At 39.3% G+C, this 22,738-nt stretch overlaps 1 protein-coding gene across 3 annotated transcripts in view; it reads right to left on the bottom strand.

Moving 5' to 3' along the window:
* Positions 1-496: 496 nt before the first annotated feature.
* Positions 497-22,738, bottom strand: part of ITGA9 (integrin subunit alpha 9) — a 294,601-nt gene continuing 272,359 nt past the window's right edge. The window contains exons 27-29 of one of the 3 annotated variants that reach the window (XR_012157453.1): positions 22,237-22,356; positions 4,207-4,512; positions 497-2,951 (exon numbers count right to left, since the gene is read on the bottom strand). Coding sequence is in view for 1 of the 3 variants with exons in the window: in XM_073332985.1 (XP_073189086.1) it covers positions 4,414-4,512; positions 22,237-22,356 (219 nt within the window). In the remaining 2 variants the exon portion in view is untranslated. Of the gene's footprint in view, positions 4,513-22,236; positions 22,357-22,738 lie in introns of all 3 variants that reach the window. The other 2 variants (XR_012157452.1, XM_073332985.1) reach the window with 2 other exon arrangements.

A 22,738-nucleotide genomic window follows, 5' to 3' on the forward strand; every position in this document is an offset into this window, starting at 1 on the left:
TAACTAAAGTTCATGCTTAACTAAAATATTGCTCCATTGACAGAGTTGTCCTTTCTGAGAGGCCAGTTCTCCGGAATGAGTTTGGTTTGATGAAGCTAATGTGATACTATCAAACATAAAATTAATGGCAATGGGCTTTATCATTTCATCGGATTTACCATAATGTAGTCAAATTCCCAGTTTTTCATCAAATAAATATAGAAGATTACCTTAAATTTCAAAGAGTATTAACAGTAATGCAAAACATTCAAACTTTGAACCCAATCCTGCAAACACTTGTGCCTGTGGCTTGCTTAACTTTACTCAGGTTAGTAAAATTAACTACATAAGGGTTCGTAGGATCGGAGCCTAATCCTGATTTAAAACATGCATAGACTTCAATAAAAGGCTACCAATACCAAAAATAAATAAATAAGTGGGTACACAATTAGGAAATGTTTTTAACTAATCAAAAGCAAAATATTTGAGTTGGACAAAAGTGATAAGAATAGTCATGTTATTAGAATAATTTTGTAGCCACTTTTTATTCCCCAAAAAAGTTGTAGTTTTGTAAACCTGACATTTCCAAAACAGTGCAAGTGAATCAGAATACAGATGCACACCTAGCTTCTAAATACAGGTGACATTGATAATAGTGAAACACATTCTTCCACCAAAAATTCACAAAAAGAAATTTACAATTTTACAATACACAAGGAGTGAAATTTTAAAAGAAAAAAAAAAGAGTGAAAATGGTGCAGGTACCCTGCTGTATATGCAATTTCATGCTCCAAAGCAGTTACACTCTTCATGCCAGTTTAATCAATGTACAATGTGAGCCAATTCCTACCCTCATTTACATCCAAGCAATCCCACTGAGCGTATGAATTTAAATGAAGGCAGAAGTTAGGTCTATGATTCCCTTAAATCCTTTAGTGAAAACAACATATATATTCCATTGTCACATAGATAATAATATCATGCCTGAAAATTGTGCAAGATTCCAAAATGTGCCCATAAACAGAAAACATTCAAAGAAAGATGGCACTAAGCATTATCAAATGCAGCCTTTGCACTTTGAGCCAATGCTGCTTTTGCCAATTCCATTTACCTGAACATTCTTGATTTCAAAGAGGGTCCTTCACTATTTGTTTACATTTCAAAGTAGTAAGGATTTTGTTACCCTATATATTGGGTGCCATTCCTGCAGCAGCGTTTAAGAAGTCATCTCTTCCCCCATCACCCTTGCCCTAAGGCAAGACCTAAGCACTCTATCACTTATTCGCTCAAGATAGGGATTCGCTAGGTGTTAAGCAGTGCATAGGCCTCACAGTAGCCCTCTGCGCAGAGGTGAATTTTATTCACTGAGTTTTGTCTCAAATCTTTCTCTGACTGTAAAGGAGAGTCAAGGGTGCTCTACACCTCTAAGGGGGCACCCTGATCATGGCAGAAACAGCCCTAAGTGATTTATATCTTTGTGCTTCCTTGTGAAAAAAACAGCACACCTTTAGCACATATCTACTTTATATACATATTTGAAGTGTACTACGTTTTCATAAGGGTTTGGTTTTCTTTTCAGAAGTTGATTAAAACCAACTGATACTTGATCAAAACCTGTAGGTTTAATGAAATTTGAATTTATTATTTTTAAATATGCTATGTCCTAGTGTATTTCATGGGTAAATCTTACCATCCTAAGTGGAACTAGGGAGCAGTCACAGTGGAACGTGCCAAGAAACTGATAGAGAAATTCATGATGAGCTCATATAGAAAAACTAAACCTTTTGTGACATCTGAACCACAAAATACCTAACACCACACAGCAGCTGAGATCCTCTATGATTTGATTATTTATGGTATATTGTCACTAATCTAGCCAAACAACATCATTTTGTATGAGTCAAGAGACATATTAAATATCTTTATTATTAAATAAGGATCTCTCTCCTTCCCTACATATCTTGACTTGACCTAGGCAATCCCTTATACTGCATCTATTCTCTCTTTTATCCAGTCCCTTACAACAGCACACCTTTCTCAGTCTGTAGCTTTCTTCAGTACTTTATCAGTACAAACAGACACATGTAGCCAAATACATTCCTGGCAAAAGTACTTTGAAGTCAGTGGAATTATACCAGGGATGAATTTGGCTCAAGTCTAGGATACTAAATAGTGCAATAGGAGACAATCATCCTTTGGCTTTGTGCTCATTAAAAAATAATTTGTAGCTTTCTATAAGTGATTATAGCAATGTTCTTGCTTACTGGATCCTTTCATGTTCTGGCTATGTGGTCATTTGCTACACCGAGGCTTGGTCTACATTACCAACGTATGTCAGTATAACCACGTCACCCAGGGGCGTGAAAAATCCCCACACTCCAGAGCGATGTAGTTATACTAACCTGACCCCCTGGCGTAGACAATTCTTGGGGAGGAGTACCACCTCAGGACAGTTGCGCCACTGCAGGGCTGTAAGAGTAGACAAGACCTAACTCTCTCTTATTTATACTTCGGTCATCATTTTGGAAATGCAGCTGAACATACTTCCAATCCGACATAGATAAGAAGGCCCTTCAGTGACAAAATTTAGAGTGGATACAACATTATCTCTGTCTCCTTCCCTAGAAGTTAAGATAGATAAAGTTGCTACATAAAGTATCAACCTGCATCCAAATAATAAGGGACACATAAAAAATGCACAAGTATGGACATGGTTCATATTTTGTAGCTGGAAATGATAGTGAATTTGCAAAGAAAATGCCTTTTCACAAGTGTAAGGATCAGACAAGTACTCATGCAGATTTCTTGTTTATTCTTTGCATTCAGGTCTTCGGTGTTCCTGCAGTACTCTTTCATCATGCCGCAATCAGACACCAGTCGTGATCTTGCTCCTTTTTCATCTCCTTCTAACACACAAGGCTTGATTCTCCTCTCCCTTACCAGCATGTCAATGGAATCACTCCTGATGTATTCTGCTGAAATGTAAGAGCAGAAGCAGACTAATAACGTCTATAAACCAGTGGTGTACCAGCAGCACTACTTCTAGTCCGATACCAAACAGCTCTTTGTACGAACATGGCCGAATTCATTAGCACAGAGTTTCTTCCAGCCCAGTAAGAAATCTGCTGAAGAATTATTTGAGAGTGAGGGTCTGCATTTTAGCAAGGCCTGTGCCAGAATTCAACTCGGTTTTTAATACTAGATGAAGGATGACAGCTAGTATTAAAGGCATCCAAATATGAAACCTCAAGATTTAGAAATACATCTAACTTGCTCATCTATCTAATATGGCCATTATTCTAAATATTATCATGTAAACAATCTTGTAACTTGGATGTATAAAATTTAGATGGCAGGCATAATGGTCAGACCTTTTAGCCTACGTATCACATAGCTTGGACAGCAACATGTGAAACAGATTATGACCATTAACAATATCAAAGACCATCTTTTATATCATGAATTTTTATATAACTAATCCCATTTTTAATACAAGGTAATTAGTTGATGCCTTAGTGGTTGGCCCAATTATATCCTTGCAGTATCTTGATTGCCCAAATCTTGCCTATTGTCAAAGGTTTACAGATGTGGGAGACAGAGTTGGCCACAGGAAGACATTCTTCACTGCTTTCTTCAGTGCAATATGCCCTGTGATTAAAAGGTTATATTCCTGAAATACAAGAGGCAATGTGGAACTATAATTCTTGTTACTTGGCTGTGAGTAATTGTTTTCCACAGCTCAGATTAGTAACGGATAAATTCAAATGCAGAAAATCATATGTGAGTAATACTTTAGGTTTCTTTAGCTCATAACTCAAAAGTCAACTTCAGCTTAAAAAATGTGAAAAGACTGGCTTATTGCCATTAAATGGTCTATATACATTACAAAGCCTTGTGGATTTGCTGTGTGAGGTTTTTCAGCTAGTTTCATCTGAAAGTCTTTTTTTTTTTGCATTGAAGTTCAAAAGTACAATAAGATTTATATATACATATATGTATTTCCAAGGTTTTAGCCAGATATCAGTGCTTGAGTGAACTATATAGCTATTCAATAGAAACAATAAAACATTGATACAAATATAAAGACATAATCAGTATAAAAAGCTTATATTTATAAAAATACTTTTAGGTATCAGTCTTCCCCTGAGGGTATACCACATATGTTGGATTCATAAATATTGCTCTGCACTGCAGCTTGGTTACCAAAGTTCAAAGTTCAACTCTTACAGGAAATGTAAATCGCTCCAGTCACCGGACATGGCTGCAGTGGTTGCCTCAGGATATGTTCCCTAGCTTGTTAGGATGATAAAGAACACAGCATTAACAGGGCCTCCGAAAAATCTGGAGAAGATTTCTTCTTCCACATATGGAAGATACAAGAGCAGGACCAATAGGCTAGCAAGTGTGTGTCACATGACCCTTTTTTCTGGCAGTTCATTGATTTTTCTGGACCCAGTCCCAACTATCTTCATTCTCCTTCCTGTTCTTCTCAGCCTCAATGATTTCTTTGTATCTCCTGCGAAAGAAGCCCATCTGCAAATTGAAAAGAATCATCATTATAATGATGTCATGAATTAAAATCGATCCTGGTTTTGATAAACAATTTGGATCAGATTCTAATCTCATTGGTTTAAAACTGGAAGGTTATTGAAGTCAATGGAGTGACACCTGATTTACATTAATGTAAATGAGATCAGTATCAGGTCCAAGTTTTCATGAGTTCTCTGCTTCCTTTTATCTTAACTACTTTTGACAGAAGATTACACTTATATAAAAAAGAATTTATAAAAAGCAGTTAAAATATTTTCAGAGAACAAAAATACTAAAAGTGGACTAAAGAGGCAGTATTCAGATCCAGAACCAGGTCAGAACTAGACTAGAATCTAGGTATGAGTCTAAATCAGAGCTAGGGTTTGCCAAAATCTCATGAACTGTCGTTGGCAATTCTGGGCCAAAATGGCACAAATCTTGTGAGATCAGATGACCTTGCATTAATTTGATCCTCTTATGTGATGGAAGTCTCACAAGATCAACCACTTTCACAAGTTTCTATTTGTATCCAAACCAGAAAATAAGCTTTTCTGGGCCTGGGTCAGACACGGAAATCAGAATCTTAAGGGATTCAGTTTCCAGATTCTGGAATCAGTCCAGATCTAATACCTATGTATAAAAATATAGTTTTGTCAATACTTATTGCTGAATTTTCCAGCAGTAGAGGTTCTCCTGGGTAAATATGGTAATCCCTGCCCATTTTGAGTCATGTAATTCATTACCCTGTGATCGTAGCTTACTGAACAGCTACTCAACGCAAGGCGTACACATTAATACATTCACACCAGTGGAGGCTGGTGGCTGCTGGAAGTGGGGAAGCTAACCTGACACATGGTTCTGAATATGCCGTGTGTCAGTTTTGCTGCCCCACTTCCAAGGTGACCAGCCTCCACTGGTGTGCATGTATTAATGTATGCTCCTTGCGTTGAGTAGCTGTTCAGTAAGTTAGGATCACATGGTAAAGAGCTAATGGAATCCTGTGCAAAGGAGCATGTAACAGGTGCGTTGGCAGAAATCTTTAATTTAAGATTCTTTTTCCTATTTATGACCCACTTAATGGGTCATACAGAAGGCAAAATATAGGCCTGATCCTACAAAGCACTTGAAGAGTTGAACAACATTTTAAAGACAAAACCTTTTGAGCAAAAAATGCAGGTTCAGTGAAATGTTTTAGAAATCCATGTTGACTTCACTGAATTGTTCATTTCCAAAAAAAATTCTGAAAAAAAATCAATACATTTTGTTTTGACATTTTAAAAATTAAACATTTTTATTTGCTGGTTTGAAATGACTTTTTGATTGAAAAATTTCTTTGATTTTATTTTTAAATAATTCAAAAATGTTTTAAAATGATTGAAAGAAAATGTAATGTTTCACTTCACCCAAACAAAAAATTTGTTTTGACTTTTTGATTCATCAAAAATGTTTGTTTTCAGTCCAATTTGAAACAATTTTTGTCAACTTGTTGAAATTGCCACTTAACTGAAGACTCCCTTATTCACTCAGCTCTGGGTTCTGAACACCAACAGTGATTTCACTGAGAGGTAAGGCTGCTCAACAGATGTCCAACACTTTGCAGGACTGGGCCCCACTTCTGCCTGTCCTCTCGTGTTGCCTCCTGTTTCACAAGTATTGGTGATGCAATGGTTTTCACATCAGTTTTAACAGTATCTCTCAACTCTCTGTTCTGTTGTTTTTTAAGCCTTTTACGTAAACAAAATGGATTTTAATACTAGGTTTTGGTGAGCATTCAAGAACAATTTCCAAACTTAGCAGCATGCCATTGAGATCAGTAAGTCAATATTTTATTAGTTATAATTAAACATTTACGTAACTATAAACCTGTCTTCTCAACTCCTACAGGGTAAAAATTATGCTAGTCAGTTATTAACAGCCTCTATTCACAAACTAACTTAAGAACATTTTACACTGTTATGTCACAGCTACATTTCTGTTAAATGTAGCTTCCTAGTTCAAATTCTTACTAAACTGTATTTTCTAGAAATATATTTTAACCTCGGGGATCTGGAAGTCTCACACTCCGCCCCCCCCCCCCGCCACACACACTAGACAGACAGGTGGATAAATTGACATTATCCCAGCTTTACAGATAAAGTAACTGAGACAGATCAGTAAAGTGACTTTCCCAAGGCCACACAGAGAGTTACAGTTAGAGCTGGAATTAGAACTCAAAAGTTCCTAGTCTTGTGCACAGTGCACTCGATCTCACCTTCCCTTCAGTCATCATCAGCAAAGCGTTAGGTCTTGTGCTCAGCAAGACGAATCAACGTACGTCCATTAAAAGAAAATCTACCCATTCATATTTCTGGAGGGGTTCTCGGAAAGCTTATTTTACAAGTGTGGTTCTACTCTGAAAAATGACTCCATAAAAATGGCATTGTAGGTGTTTCTTATCTCTCACTGTCTTCCAGGTTAAAACAAAACAAAACAAAACAAAAACACCCACAACTTTTTTTTCTAAGTGCCTGTCCTTCAAACTCATTCTATGACCTGAAAGTCAAGCTGAGTTCTTTCCTTTTCGCACATCATTGCCAGTAATAAAGGTTTTGCAATTATACTTTCATCTACACTACTCAGTAGGGCAACCTCATTGAGGGCATAGCTTGAAGACAGTGACAACAGTGCAAACCCAGTGGCATCTTCCCATGGATATCAATGATCTTTGGATCAGGCCCTTATGGTTAATTGGAATCAATGGCAAAGCTCCAATGAACATTTTTGTTGATAATGCACAAAAAAGAATAGAATCCACTTTCCTCTCTCTTAGCTGTACTGGTTCTGCAGAGTTAACAAAAGTTAGCAGTAAGGGTACTTTTTTTTGGTCACAAGTCAGTAGATATTCTGAGGAGTCAATGTGTTGATTAAGAGGGTGCCATTTTTATATAGTTAGTTATCAGAGCAGACCTACACATTCAGCACTTTAATACTTCTAGAAGAGAAAACTGCCATGGGACCCGTTTTCCTAACATTAACATGGACAGTTCCATTTATAGCTTTTTAAAACAGGTTTTAAACTCTAAAGGTTTCCATCCTTCATACAACCACATCGTTGGAACAATAAAACCCACACTTGAAGTTATAATCAGAATTATAGAAAGGCTTTTTAATTTCCTCCAGGGCCAAACAAACAAAAGCAAACTCTTTCCCACTGTTATTTTAATAAAAGTTGTCTGTTTGTGAACATCTGCTTCAGGAATTATCTTTAAAAGTTGTGATAGTTCTGGTATTTTATTCCTTCATTACTGGATAAGGAACACTTTTGTAAGGCTTTCCAGAAGGAATAAAATGAGTTGAAAACCTTAATAAATATTAACAAAGCATGAAAACCAGAATCCACAGGTTATCCTGCTATGAAATCAGGGATGCTGGAATAATTTGTATAGTGGGGTGCTGAGAGCCACTGAACCAAACTGTAAACCCTGGATATGACGGAAACCACTTCAAGCCAGGGGGTACGGTAGCTCCCCCGCATCCCTAGTTCCAGCACCTACGTATGAAATTGTATATATATTATGTGCTGTAAGTCTGTGTGACTGCTCCAAAATCATGGGAGGAAAATTAATTAAAACAAAGGGAAACACATTGGGAGAAAAAAGAAAAGCTTGGATGTGCAGATTGGATGTGACCATTTTTTAAAAAGACTTGGGTTAGGGATTGGCTAAGTATGACATCCCTTAAAAGGTAAAGTTTATGGGACAGTATAAGCTAATGCCCACATATCACTGTCAGTAGAAACATGCTAGCACTCCACATCATCACAAGGAACTTTCTTCTGCCTCATGTTAAAACCTCAGCAACACTGACCAACATTCAAGGTTGACATATGTACATAGGTTAGGTATGTGATAAGAGAGCATGAGTTCATAACGGTGAGGTGGGAGAAGTTTGGGGAAAAGGAAGGAGAAGTTAAGGATCCAGGTGAGAGGGCAAAGTGGGGAAGGGCAGACAGGTGATAATCAGTCAAAATCATTGGCTGTTGCTAGTGGAAGCACTGGGAGAGCTAATGTTCTGCTGGCTCTTGTGTCACTAGGGCAGAAGAGATGGACAAGATGGGTAAGATAACATCTTTTATTGAACCAACTTTCGTTGGTGAAAGAGACAAGCTTTCGAGCTCCACAGAGCTCTTCTTCAGCTGGTCTCTCATGAACAGAAGTTGGTCCACCACGTGCGTCTCATATCGTGGGACAAACATGGCTACAACATGCAAACAACATAGGGCAGAAGAGTTTGTCTTCTGAAGGTACTGCCTCTCTCTTGCTTTCTGCAGCTGGGCCTGGGCCTCCAAAAGAGCTCAGAAAGCCCTGTGCAGGAGGAGGATTCTATGAGACCGCACTGCTGGGACCAAGAGTAAAGAGTTGTGCCTGAGTCTCATGTGGAGGCAGGAGAGTGATCAGACTGTTTTATATATATTGCTCCAGGTCAGTTTGGCGGGAACTGTTTGTTTAGGTTATGCACTCCCTGAGGCTGAGATGGAAGAGAGGAGTGGTGGGGAGAACAGTTTCTGGGAATAATATAGAGGAATGTAAAGAAGAGGGAAACACATTGTGAGAGAGGAAAAAATGGGAAAGTAATTATGGGGAGAGAATACAGAAGAGGAGTGCAATGGACAGCGAGAGTTTGGGGGGGCAGCTGAAGGGTCATAATGGTAGGAGAGAGGTCCAACGATGAGGGACCAACAACCAATGACAGTACAGGAAAATGAAAATCCAGAGCCCAAGTTGCAGAGTTGAGTGGTATGATATGAGGAACCTGTGAAGATCCTTCTGAGTCCAGTGCTCTGGGTCCATTCCTTTGGGTCACGTCAGGTGGCTGGAAGGCCCAGACAACTTTCAGAGCCTTCAGCTGGTGGGTGCTTAGGAAAAAGAACCCCAAAGGTCTGGGGCTTCTCAGGCTCCATCTTCTGTAATCTCCTTCTGGCAGTTGCTATGGAGAGTAAAGGGAGGCTGCATGGCGCAGTGCACTAGGCTGTCTCCTCTACAGATACATCGACACTGCATGCTTCTTCTGGTGGCATGTAGAGCTCATGCATGCATCGAATAGAGTAGAGACACACCTAAAGGGCATGCGTATGTACACTAGTACATACCCTATAAAGCTGTCTACTCACCCAAGCCAGCCTCCCTGTTTACACTGCTATTTTTAGGCTTGTCATGTCCCGCTACCCTCCCTGCTGGAGGAGCCTTTCCCCATGCTGGAAAAGACTCTGGCAGTGGAGAAAGACTCTGGCGGAGGGGGCAAGGCAGCAGGGAAAGACTCCAGTAGCTCCCCGCTGCTGGAGCCCTTCCCTCCACAAGGAAAGACTCCAGCAGTGGGGAAAATCTCTGCAGGGAACACCTGCAGTGTGGATGTAGATTGCTTTTCATGCCAGCATCAGTGATGTGCAGTATAGTCAGTATAGTGGTGTGGAAAGACAGTGACTTGAAGAATTTGAGAATCGTGGCATAATCCCAAAGTTTCCCCATATTGCAAATCTCACTAGCAATAGGTGGAGCCACCTCCCAACAGAAGGAGCAGATATTGCTCTCATCTCTCTTCTTGAAAGTTCTGTGAACCGACCAGTATCATCTCTGCTGTATACAGACTGAGGTTCAGCCAACTTGCTCTCAGCCAACTCCTAGACAATTCCAGAGAAAATAAAAAATGCTGAGCCAGCCTTTCCCAGCATGGAATAATGATGACACTGCAGTCCAGTCCATCTCACTTTCTTCCCTAGCAGCTTCCCATACATTCTGGAACTGAAGCTGTCGTAATCTTGTGCTTGGATTTTTCCGTCTGAGATTGTCACCACTTTTTCCAATGCAAGGTCTATTTAGTTACTGGAGTATGTTTGTTGTCTTCTGGTGTAGTCATGCTGCCCTCTACAGCATTTCCTGAGCAGAAACTTGAATGTATCTCATGGAAATAAAACTTTAATTTTCCATTTAAAGCAATACAGAACCAATGCTCCCTACAGGCTGGTGAATTACACAAGTTAATTCTGAACTTTATTCATGTCACTCCACTGCACTGTCAAATTGTTGACATCATCTACAATTCTGAGGTTTGTCTTTCACTAAAGTGCATTGTTCCAGCTTGTTGTCAAGTCAGGCTTATGTTCCTTTAGAAAAACAAAGATAACTCATATCTTAAAGATCCATTTTGACACGGATTTCCTCCGTGAGCATGGAGATACACAGAAAAGAGGAATGAAAGAGGTTCCTGTGAGTTAAAATGATAAATTGCTACCTTCTGTCTGCTGCTTGATTCTGTTCTCCCTTCTGCTATTTCCCAAGAACAGAAAAGGTCAAATCATTGACCTACTGCAACTCAGTATTTTTCTAACAATAAACACAAATGTTTAAATGGCATCTCCTATGGTCTCATCCTGTGGTTATCCTACTAGGAAGCCAGTGACAAGCATGTTTGGATAGCAAGTAAATTATAAAATGTGAATGAAGCTCTCTCACACACTTGAAAAAATAGAGTTAGGCTAGCAATAGGTGACATTGTGATATTTACTGCAAAGTAACTTTACATAGTTTCTTTGATCACCAACTAGACTTGATCTCAAGAAAATTAAAAAATGCAGTTTTGGTCCTTAGCAAATAAGGTACTGATTAATATACTTTGAGAAAAATTGGACTTTTTCCAATGGCATCACTTATTACTAAAAGTCCAGCAAAAAAAGTAATATAGATACAGACAGGTAGGCACTGATATAAAAACTATGATGGCTTATATTACATTACCCACAGAGATAGGGACCTGTTGTGATAACAGGACCAACAAATTTTTCCTAATTATAAGCTCAACTGTAAAAAAATGAGTGAAAGTTCATAGATTGTCACAACGGCTTGTTAGATAAAATTGTTCAAGACAAGGTGAAGAAGGAGACAGGAGGACTGAATTAATGTAAACAGAAAGGGGTCTTACTGATACCACTCAAGGACCATGTTAAGATTATGACTGGTAAATAAGAAAAGTAGAGGACTGGAAATTAATGAACCAAAACTGATGTGTTGGCAGTTAGGCCCACTGGTGGACAAAATAATGAGAGGATGGACTATTTTACCCAACACTCACTCCTGGAGTTCTTAAAAACAAAAGATTTTTGGGAAAAATTAACAGAAGCAGCAACTGTCTGCCAACAACCGCTGCAGTATCCTTTATCATCCTGGCTGCCACCCTTACGATTTCCTGGGACCCCAGGCCTTCCGTGTCATAATCCTGATTCCTGAGAGATGTCCTAACCAGACCAGGAGAGAGAGAAGGACCCAGATGACACCACCACCTCCACTGGCTCTGGCTAAAACCCAAACACCACCTGGAATGGGAGACTTTGTCTTCTCCCTCCCTCCCATGAACTTTTCCTTCCCCATCTTATTTCTTTTGTTTCCTCTCTCTCTCTTTTTGCCTTCTGTTTAATAAGAGTCCTACTTAATTGGCTAAGTACACTGCTGTGATCCTGTGACTAGAGAGGCAACTAAATGACCTAAACAGCCTAATATTGGTACAAGTTTGTCAGGTCTCAGAATGGCTGATAAGAATCTTAGAATCATAGAAGATTAGAGTTGAAAGAGACCTCATGAGGTCATCTAGTCCAATACCCTGCTCAAAGCAGGACCAACCCCAACTAAATCATCCCAGCCAGGGCTTTGTCAAGCTGGGCCTTAAAAACCTCTAAGGATGGAGATTCCATCACCTCCCTAGGTAACCCATTCCAGTGCTTCACCACCCTCCTAGTGAAATAGTTTTTCCTAATATCCAACCTAGACCTCCCCCACTACAACTTGAGACCATCGCTCCTTGTTCTGTCATCTGCCACCACAGAGAACAGCCTAGCTCCATCCTCTTTGGAACCCGCCTTCAGGTAGTTGAAGGCTGCTATCAAATCCCCCCTCACTCTTCTCTTCTGCAGACTAAACAATCCCAGTTCCCTGAGCCTCTCCTCGTAAGTCATGTGCCCCAGCCCCCTAATCATTTTTGCTGACTTCCACTGGATTCTCTCTACTTTGTCCACATCCTTTCTGTAATAGGGGAATCAAAATAGGATGCAATACGCAAGATGTGGCCTCACCAGTGCCGAATAGAGGGGAATAAACACTTCCCTTGATCTGCTGGCAATGTTCCTGCTAATGCAGCCCAATATGCAATTAGCCGTCTTGGCAACAAGGGCACACTGCTGACTCATCTCCAGCTTCTCATCCACTGTAATCTCCAGGTCCTTTTCTGCGGAACTTCCGCTTAGCCAGTCAGTCTCCAGTGCATGGGATTCTTCTGTCCTAAGTGCAGAACTCTGCACTTGTCCGTGTTGAACCTCATCAGAATTCTTTTGGACCAATTCTCCAATTTGTCTAGGTCACTTTGGGCCTTACCCCTACCCTCCAGCATATCTACCTCTCCCCCCAGTTTAGTGTTATCCATGAATTTGCTGAGGGTGCAATCCATCCCATCATCCAGATCATTAATGAAGATGTTGAACAACAACGGCCCCTGGACTGACCCCTGGGGCACTCCGCTTAATACAGGCTGCCAAATAAACATCGAGCCATTGATCACCACCCACTGAGCCCGATGATCTAGTGAGTTTTCTATCCACTTATAGTCCATACATCCAATCCATAGTTCCGTGCCTGTGTTTTTCCAGCAGTGAGGTTGCAAGTCAAAGTGAACACCAGAGACAGAAGCTGCATTTCTCTATCTTTTTGTTCTTTTCTCTCCCCTTTTGTGTGTATTTGTCTCGTTTTGTCATCTTAGAAGACGGGATTGGACTTTAACAGCAGCAGCAGCAGCAACAGCTCCAGCCCATCTCAACTAACTTCTCTTTTCTCCAGAAAAGATAGTTACCACCATTTTCCCTGTTGTTTTTGTGGATACAGACTAACATAGCTACCCCCTGATACTAGTTACTAAAAAGGCTAATATCATTCTGGGGTGGATCAACATTAGGAATGTCGTACATTAGACATGGGAGGTAATTGTCTCACTCTATTTGGCACAGTTGAGGCCTAAACTGGAGTCCTGTGTCTAATTCTGGGTGCCAAATTGGACAAATTGGAGACAGTGATAAAAAAGTTTTAGAAAACCTGCCCTATGAGGAAGGGTTAAAAAACTGGGCATGTTAATCTTGGACAAAGATGACCAAGGAAATCTGAGAATAGTATTCAAATATGTTAAGGGCTGACAGTGATCAGTTGTTGTTCATGTCTCCATGTCCACTGAAGGTAGGGACAAGAAGTAATGAGCCTAATCTGCAGGAAGGGAGATTTTGGTTCGATATTAGGAAAAGCGTTCTAACCATAAGGATAGTTAAGCATTGGAATAGGCTTCCAAGAGGGGTTGTGGAATCCCTGTCGTTGGAGATTTTTAAGAACTAGCTAGACAAACACCTGTCAGAGATGATCTTGGCATATTTGATCCTGTCTCATCATAGGGGCTGGACCTGATGATCTTTCAAGGCCCTTCCAGCCCTACATTTTTAGGATTATATGTGGGACATGGGCCTTATGCTAGCTTTTTCAAAGACATTAAAGAGCCTGTTCTTCAATCCTTACTCATACAAGGAATGCTTACTCACATGGGTAGTTCCATTGACTTAAATGGGCCTATTTGCATATAAGTGTCAGTGAAGTGAGTAAACTTTGTAAGATCAGGATCGTATTTTGGAAAGTTCCTACCAGAAAAGAGTTAATTGCCTCAAATGGAATTGATATGAAGCTAGAATTCACTTCACCTAGGCCTGCACAATAGATTATCTCCTACATCATAACCTATATGCTTAGGAAACGGTGAGAATTCTCACCAATAACTAATCACTGGCAGAATCTTAACTGCCAAGCAACAAGTTGACTGTTCTGATAATTTGTGTGTAATGAAGAAATGAACCCACGCCTGACTTACTTAAGGTTCTTGGAGGATGATGACTGTATAGAGTAATTTACCTGAAAAATACATATTAAAATGCTATAATTTTAATGAAAAAGTCTATTTACCAATACCAAATATTGTAAACATTCTTGAATACTTTAGAGGTTGGGTTTTCTATTATATAATACTAGCAAGTAGTTTATAATTTAAAAACTACTAAAATGAATGGGGTCAACAACATGAAGAGTTCATCTCATTTTCCCAGTCTCAGAAAAGGAAAAGAATATACTAGATTGTGTACTTACTGCCAGTACGTTTGGATAACCTGCTACTATATTCAGATTTCTTAAATCTCAGTAGGAACACAATAGTAGCTAAATGCTACATCTTTTCTTAAATAGTGATTTATTTAAGATGCATCTCAATCCCCATCTCCTCTCTAAAGGAAAAAGAAAAACTCAAGAAAGATTTTTAGCTTTGTTTTAAAACCAAACCCTGGCTAAACTTTAAAGACTGTTGCTGGATTCAATAAAAAGTAACTATACAATTGTATTTTGATATACTTGACCTGCCAAAAATATTTGACTGAATGTTGTATTAGTTCCTCAAGTATCAGCATAAGTTATGTGCTTAGTTGAATGAGTAAGAAATGGCTTTGATTGGTGCAAGTCATTACATAGCATTTCCCCTTGTGACACCAAGCTAAGAATAAGAATGTAGACTAAACAAAGTATATTCTCCCTATTTTCAAACATTTGATTCTGAGGGATGACCATGATTTCCAATAAATGTGCATGTTTCCTTTCTGGTATCTGGAAATTTTGGGATCATATATATTTGCAACTTTTAAGTCTACACAACCGTGTGTTTCTAGTTTGGGATCTGGAGAATGATGATTGTTTTTCTTGTTGTTAAAGAGACTTTATGAACCACAAAAGGACTTTTCTCTTGCCAGGGGATTAAATTTGTTGATAGGTGCCAGGATGAAAGCTACAGAGCTTTAATGGTTCTGACATACAGAAATGCCTTGGCGAGCAAGCTCTCCTTTTGAGGACACTGAAGTCAGCGGAACAGTCACATCCAATATCATTATATTATATTTATATTGTGCATTTTATCCCCAAAGATAAAAATTGCATTTCACAAACTCTATGCATACACCACCCCTGAAATGCAGCCTGAGGTAGAGGACCGTAGACAAATAGTACACGGCACACAGAACAATATTAGGGAAAGGGGAACTTTTGGCCCAGACATTAGAACTAACCTTTTACTTGTATAAAAAGTGCCACAAAGTCCACAACTAATCTAGTTTCTAGAGTCTTATCAAAATTCATACTCACAGCATACAGTATACTGCATGCCACCCAAATGATCTATCTCAGGGGATGCCAGAATATGAACCTGTGGTTTCAGGAAGTCAAAGTTTTACAACAATGAGTGAAACTCACTATTCTAAGGGCTAAAGTGGAATTCAAGTGGTGCACAGGCCTTGTGCTGGGACAAGTTTCACTGTCGACCCCTAAAAACAACCACTCCAATGGTGCCATTCCTAAAGGATCTAAGATACCCATACATAATGTCAAACAACGTTTTATTGAGTCAAACTGGAGGAAATTCAGGTTCAAATGATACAGTTTGGGTTTTTAATTTTAAAAGTTAATCAGCTCTCAACTACAGTATTAATTATTACTAATAATTAATAATTACTTAGGAAGCCCGATCAAGGCCCATCGTGCCAACAAAGAAAACAATCCCTGCCTCAGACAGCTCATAGTCAGACAGGATGTAATATATGGACTAAATAGACAAATGTGCAAGAATGAGTGAGAGGATAATGTAACAAACCGAACAGAGTTTAACAGAAACATAGACATTACAGCTTGTCACTTGTCTAACCATTGCCAGCTGGTGGCAATTTTTAGGCATATAACAGTGGTGGGATTTAAAAGGGGACCAGGTGACAGCTTTTGCAAGTTTGATGAGGAGTTTTACTCATGTACAGTGGATAGCCTGGGAGAAAGCATAGTAGTACTTGATAGAGAAGAGGACAAGCAGGCGATTGAGGCTGCCATTGCTGGCAGAGTAAAGGCAGATGGTAGCTTCATATATTAGCTGATCTGATGGGAGATGGAACAGCTAAATGTTGAAGGGACTTGAAAGCAAAGACAAGGAGCTTATGTTTGATGTGGAGGAAGAGGGAGGGAACATTTTAGGTTGTTTAAAAATGGGGAGTGATTCCATTGACGCAAAAATGAAAATGGAAAATTCTCTAAATGAAATCAGAGGCAGATTTCTCCAATGGTTAGGTATGTTTACATCTTTATGTGCTTTGATATCTGTGCTCCCAGTCTTGAGACCCTGATCAGAGACTTTGAAGCTTGTTAGGTCAACACCCCTGTTTATCTAAACCCCAATTATGCAAAGGTTTCCAATGTCACCACAGATCTTTCAATGAGCTTTAATTTTGAAGCACTGCCATTTAACTATTGTTTTGTTCTTGAAATGATGTGAAAACAGGTGAGCTGGGGATTGACATGGCCAGTTTGTCAAAAATATGAAATGTCAATGAGCCTAAATAGGCTTGTCTACTTCGGGTTATCTGCTACAGGAGCTGTAAATTTAAAGGACAATCCCTGTGGTTCCTGCTTGGAAGAATTTGCTATTTGGTTTGAGAAATCTCCTACATGAAAGGTTGTGTAAGAAGGACTATTTTTAACCTGTATAGGAAAGTATGGCCTCTGCCCCTTACTGAGATCCTCACTGGTCTTTGTGCCATGCTTATAGGTACTCTTGTTCCTCTCCAAGGGACTGACAATTTTATTCCTTTGCGGACCTAATATTCTTTAAAAAGACATTCAGGAGAGGATGTTGGTATAAGGACTTGCCAGGAAATGGTATTTAGCATCCACTTCCCTGAGGTGTCTCAGCTGCAGATAAAAGAGGGAGAGAGAATGTTTTCTGGAGTTGTAACACAGGATACAGAGCAACCACTGGCAAAGAATAAGTGCAGAGTTTTGTTTTGTTTTTCCTTCTGGCAACCAGTAAGCTGTGTGTTTTGGCCCATTGTATAAAGAAGACTTATACTGTATGAGGCCCTAAATAAGGGAGTCTCTCTTCCCAAAAGGGGAAGCCAGTGTTTGCAATGAGTCTCCACTACCTAGGTGAATTTCAAGTTGCTTTGTCCTTACAGAGTTTACGGAATTTTCTGAATGCTCAAATAAGATGTAAAGTATTTACAGATACTGCACAAGAATATTTAAACATTATTCTAAACAGGGTTATACAATCACAGCAAGAAGACATACAGCCCGTGCTTCTCCAAACAATATAGCCATGCACACATTTAAAATATCCTTTTTGTTTAATTTTTTTTAAAAGAACTTCATATTTCAAAGTTTGTCCTTTAGCACAGGACTGGCAAAGTACTGTAATCCCTAAATACGACGTTTAGATTATAGCCCACTGCACAAGCAAACATTTAATGTGTCTGACATTTTTATTTGGATTTAATCTGTATCTGAATAAGCCTCTGTCACTGAGGCAGTTCAAAGGCAGGACTTATTGACAAAATGATCAGCTCAGCAGCCTAAGGATGATACCCTCTTAGAAGAAAACCTAAAATGATATCCTCTCCTGGATGAAAACCACTGTGTCCTCCTAGAAGATAAAGGAAGGTTCTCAAACACTCATCTAACGACAAAGAAGGAAAACGGACCCTTGTACAGAGAGAAAACTAGGACATCTCTGCCTGATCAGAGACACTATTCTGCTAAAAGGCTTTTCTTTTAGCAATCCTGTCGAAGAGCCAAGTTCTAGAAAGAGGAGTGTATTACTGTAAAAGGAACATTCACAATGTTTAGAGCCCATTCCAATGTATCAAGAATACACAGACTATAAAAGAGTAACAGTAACCTTATTTATATATAAATTGGCACATGGATACCATGGTGATAGGCTCCTTTTAGAAACACCCTGGCTCACATTAGACAGAAAACTGTTTACATGTACAATGCATTCCTGAGAAACTAAATAGTGTAATCATGATGAATTTTAAACCTGTATGTTACAAATCCCTCCTTGTGTAAATCAACACTGTTCCATTCTATGAAACTTCTCTAATATCCTCAGCTGAGCATACAGCCCTTTGATTTTATGTTGCTTGGGGCTTTGTTTGCCTTTAACTTTTATCAGTTCAACAATGAATCATCTAAATCCCTCAATCCACAGCATTTTAAAACATTATTACTATAAATTTACTATTTATTAAAGGACACTATACAGAGGTACAGAATATGACGCAACTTGACTCTTTCAATCTATTATTTCTCAGTGATGGCATAATCCAGGTAGGTAGCACCCAAAAAATCCAGTTTCTGTGTGTGTCTACCTCCCTGCCCTGCTGCTGAATCAGCGATGCCGTACTAACACAGTAGTGCAACTGATAGTTTGCCAGTACTGTAGCAGAAACTGGTTCCTCCCCTCCCTCCCAGCCCCAAGCTGCTGGCAGCCTCTCAGCAGGTGTCATGGGAGTGGAATTGCTGCCCTTTCTCTGCAATTGAGAAGCACAATGTGATGTTATGAGCAACAATAGGACAGGAACTCCCAGGTGGCCCTGCATAATAAAGATCATCAGGCTGGATGTGGCCAAGGAAGGAACTCAAGGTGTATATGGAGGTAGCTATGGTCTATGAAGTAGACCTGCTGGAAGCAGGAGACAACGTGGTGAATAGGGCAGAGGAGTCCAGCATGGGTGAACAGAGGCATAGCAAACTTGGAAGAGAGAGTCAAAGTAGGGCTTAAATAGCTATTTCACTAAATCTTTACAAAAAAAGGGAGGGGGGCAAAATCCTGTTCACCTGCCTTACGCAAGAAGTCCCCTTGAACCACTGTACTCTCATGAGTAAAGCGAGGAGGATTTGGCCTAATCCTGAACAGAATGAAACCAGTGCCCTAAATCAGTAGTTCTCAACCATGGGTACACCTACCCCTGCGGGTACGCAGAGGTCTTCCAGGGAGTGCACCAACTCAACTCATCTAGATATTTCCTTAGATTACAATAGGCTACATAAACAGCGCTAGCAAAGTCAGTACAAACTAAGATTTCACACAGACAATGATTTGTTTACAAGGCTCTATCTACTATATGCTGAAATGTAAGTACAATATTTATATTCCAATTGGTTTATTTTATAATTATATGGTAAAAATGAGAATGTAAGCCATTTTTCAATAATAGTGTGCTGTGATACTTTTGGTTTTTTATGTCTGATTTTGTAAGCAAGTAGTTTGAGGTGTAAGTTGGGGGCACAGAAGACAAATCAGACTCCTGAAAGGGGTACAGTAGCCTGGAAAGGTTCAGAGCCACTTCCCTAAATCATTAGAACAGCAGCTATGTACAGGGACATATTAATCACGATGTAAGCAGGCACCATTCTAAGAACTTCCATGGAGTTGTACTCGGTTAGGCCAGAGGTGATTTGACCCATGGAGTGTAAATCAAATACTAAAACAATGATCAGAGAAGCAAATCCAGACTGGCTGATCTCATGCTATAAAGTTTATTATGTCTGTAAAATCATCTTAATGCTCTTGCACAATAGTAAAAAGAGCTTTTATTCTGAGTGAAACAGGCAGTCATAACAGCCCCAACAATGACACTGACTTTTAAAGCACCCAAAGCTCTGTCTCACATTTGGGCCAAATCATATTGTTATAACTATTACTTCACTCCAAGCTTTTTTTTTTTTTTTTTAATTTGATATAAATCTATTTGGATTTTTATTGTCTAAAATTCAGGAATTACTTTAGGATGTGCCAAGCCAATTCTAGCTAATAAATCTTTACAATCGGGCAATTAAGATTCCCTTCAAAGGAATGCAATTTTCCGATGTCAGTTTTATTTCACAGCACTTTAATATTGTCAGTCACTTTTCACTCTCTACTTCCCATGAATATTAAAATATTTAATACTGGATTATTGTTTCAAAGCAGAATTAAAAGCTACAGACTGCATCAATGTCTTTTTAGTCAATTTTTTCTACAACAAAACTCCAAATTATCTGTAGCTTTAATAATCCATATGGCCTACTGGACCAACTATTAAACTGGGACTCTAGACACCTGGGTTCTAGTCTTTGCTCTGCCCACAGTCTGCTGTTTGACCTTGGACAGGCAACTTCATCTTTCTGTGCATTAGTTTCCCGATCTGTAAAATACACATAATGTTACTGACCTCTTTTATAAAGTGCTTTGATATCGCTGGATGAAAAGGGCTAGGTATTATTATTATTACCTGCTGCTGTCATTTGGGACATTGTTCCTCAAAGCAATCAAATAACAAAATGGCAACTTCTGTGCATGCATCTGATTGGCTAACAAATCTCATTTTTTTACGAGGTTCAGAGAGCCTGATTCTCAATTTTAAGTAAGGGAGTGGTAATTGGTCGGTACTCTAAAGTAAAAAATGGCACTGAAGTCTGCTGAAAAAACATTGTGAAAGTTGTTATCCCTAGTAACGAAGATACCTTCACTTTCGGGTCTCTAACTACAAGAAACCAGTCTTATAGATATAACTATATGCAGCAATGATCCTTATTTCAAAGTTGTGTATCACCAGAATCAAGCCACAGGCCTTTCCTACCAGATACCTCTATATTTTGATGATTATTCTGCCATCTCAATCCTAGAGATTTTTAAACATTCTGTGCCATGGAGGGCAAAAATATTTCATATGTACCCCAAATTGGGCATGAAGAGAGATTTCAGATGACAGCCAATCATTGCTTTTCAAACTAAAAAAATACGCACAAGATAATCCTTGTGTGGCCATTTTTAACATGGAATTGCAAGTCATCTTTTGGGCCTAGCAACACACAGTGATATATCCTTTTAGACCACCATTCAGCTGTAGCCCCAGAACCCCACTACAGCTGGTAGAATGAGTCTGTAGTGCGCACACTGTTAAACAGCTTGAATCAGGTAACTGTAGCTCTCTCACCACCAGTAAAATAATGTTGGGCCTGTTCCTGTGTGTGTGTCCCCCACCCACTGGTAGCCTTGGCAGTGGCCTTTACATTTCTATTTTAAGAGGAATCAGAATAAGAGGTTCAAGTTTCTCATGCTTCAGGTGTAGCACGGAGAGCGGCCATCCTTCAGATGTCAAGATCTTGACCACCCTTACTCCATTATAATGTCTGAGACACAACAGGCGTTTCCTATTTTAAGGAGGGTAAGCACTGACCTTTAACTACCACCACTGGATTTTGCTTTGGGACATCAAGTAATTTTGTTCTTGCCACCTCTAAAAACATATTGGAGGGAAGGTCCCGAAGAATTCAAGCTTGATTGCCTCTCATCCTCTCTTCTTTCCTTGCCTTTACCCCCCACAAAAGAATAACCACCTACTGGTTTCTGTTGGGTATATACTGAATCTATGACCTCAAGAAGCAAAATTAGCCTGACCTTTAGGGAAGCACTCTGCAGCTCCCATTGAAATCAATGAGCACTGTGCCTCTGAAAAAATCTGGGAAAAAGTACCTGAAATTTAAATGAGAGCTAGTGATGAGTATGAGGAAGGACTCTCTTCTATCAGGAATCACTATTACAGCTTTCAATATTTAATGTCCTTCAGTGAAGATGCCAGTTTTCCGTTTCATCTCCCCTGATGAAAACTCTTTTGATGTTTAATGGCTTTTTAGGTGTAGATGGCTGTTTAGTTATTAGAGTAAATGGAAACTAAATGAACAGATAATCAGGATGCAGGAAGACATATGTACAATTTATGCCAAGGTTAGGGGCTAACCTTGGTGTTTGTGTTGTGTCTGACTAATGTCTTACCTTCCATAACAGCACAGCCAACAACAGGAAGATGAGAATTCCCACCAGCAAACTAATAGCAATGATCCATCCCACAACATAACCACGAGGCTCCAGATTGTGCAAGGCCTCAAAGACCACCTACAAAGCAATTAGAAAAGATCTTTTACAACTGGAAGCTGTACAGTTTTCCCTGGTACTCATCTTATTAAATACACAGCAGTGTAGTTTCACTGATCATATTTCTAATGTAAACAAATGTTGAGATGAACTGTACATAGCTGTTTAAAATGACAAGCATGGAATGTGTCCTCAATATTGTGCTTTCAGACTATTTTTCGTAAAGATTTCCTTAAAAATTGGATTTGAGTCTCAGTAAATATCATTCAACAAATACCTGCTTTGTCATTTTCCCCCAGATACTGATCTTGCTTCAGTATCTGCCTTCAAAAGTGAACAGAGGATTGCAAAGAACACTTTATCCTCCTGTTGGTACAAATTCCCATGACACTGAAAACGTTTT

The sequence above is a fragment of the Lepidochelys kempii genome, chromosome 2 (assembly GCF_965140265.1).
Source record: "Lepidochelys kempii isolate rLepKem1 chromosome 2, rLepKem1.hap2, whole genome shotgun sequence".
NCBI classification, from domain to species: Eukaryota; Metazoa; Chordata; order Testudines; family Cheloniidae; genus Lepidochelys; species Lepidochelys kempii.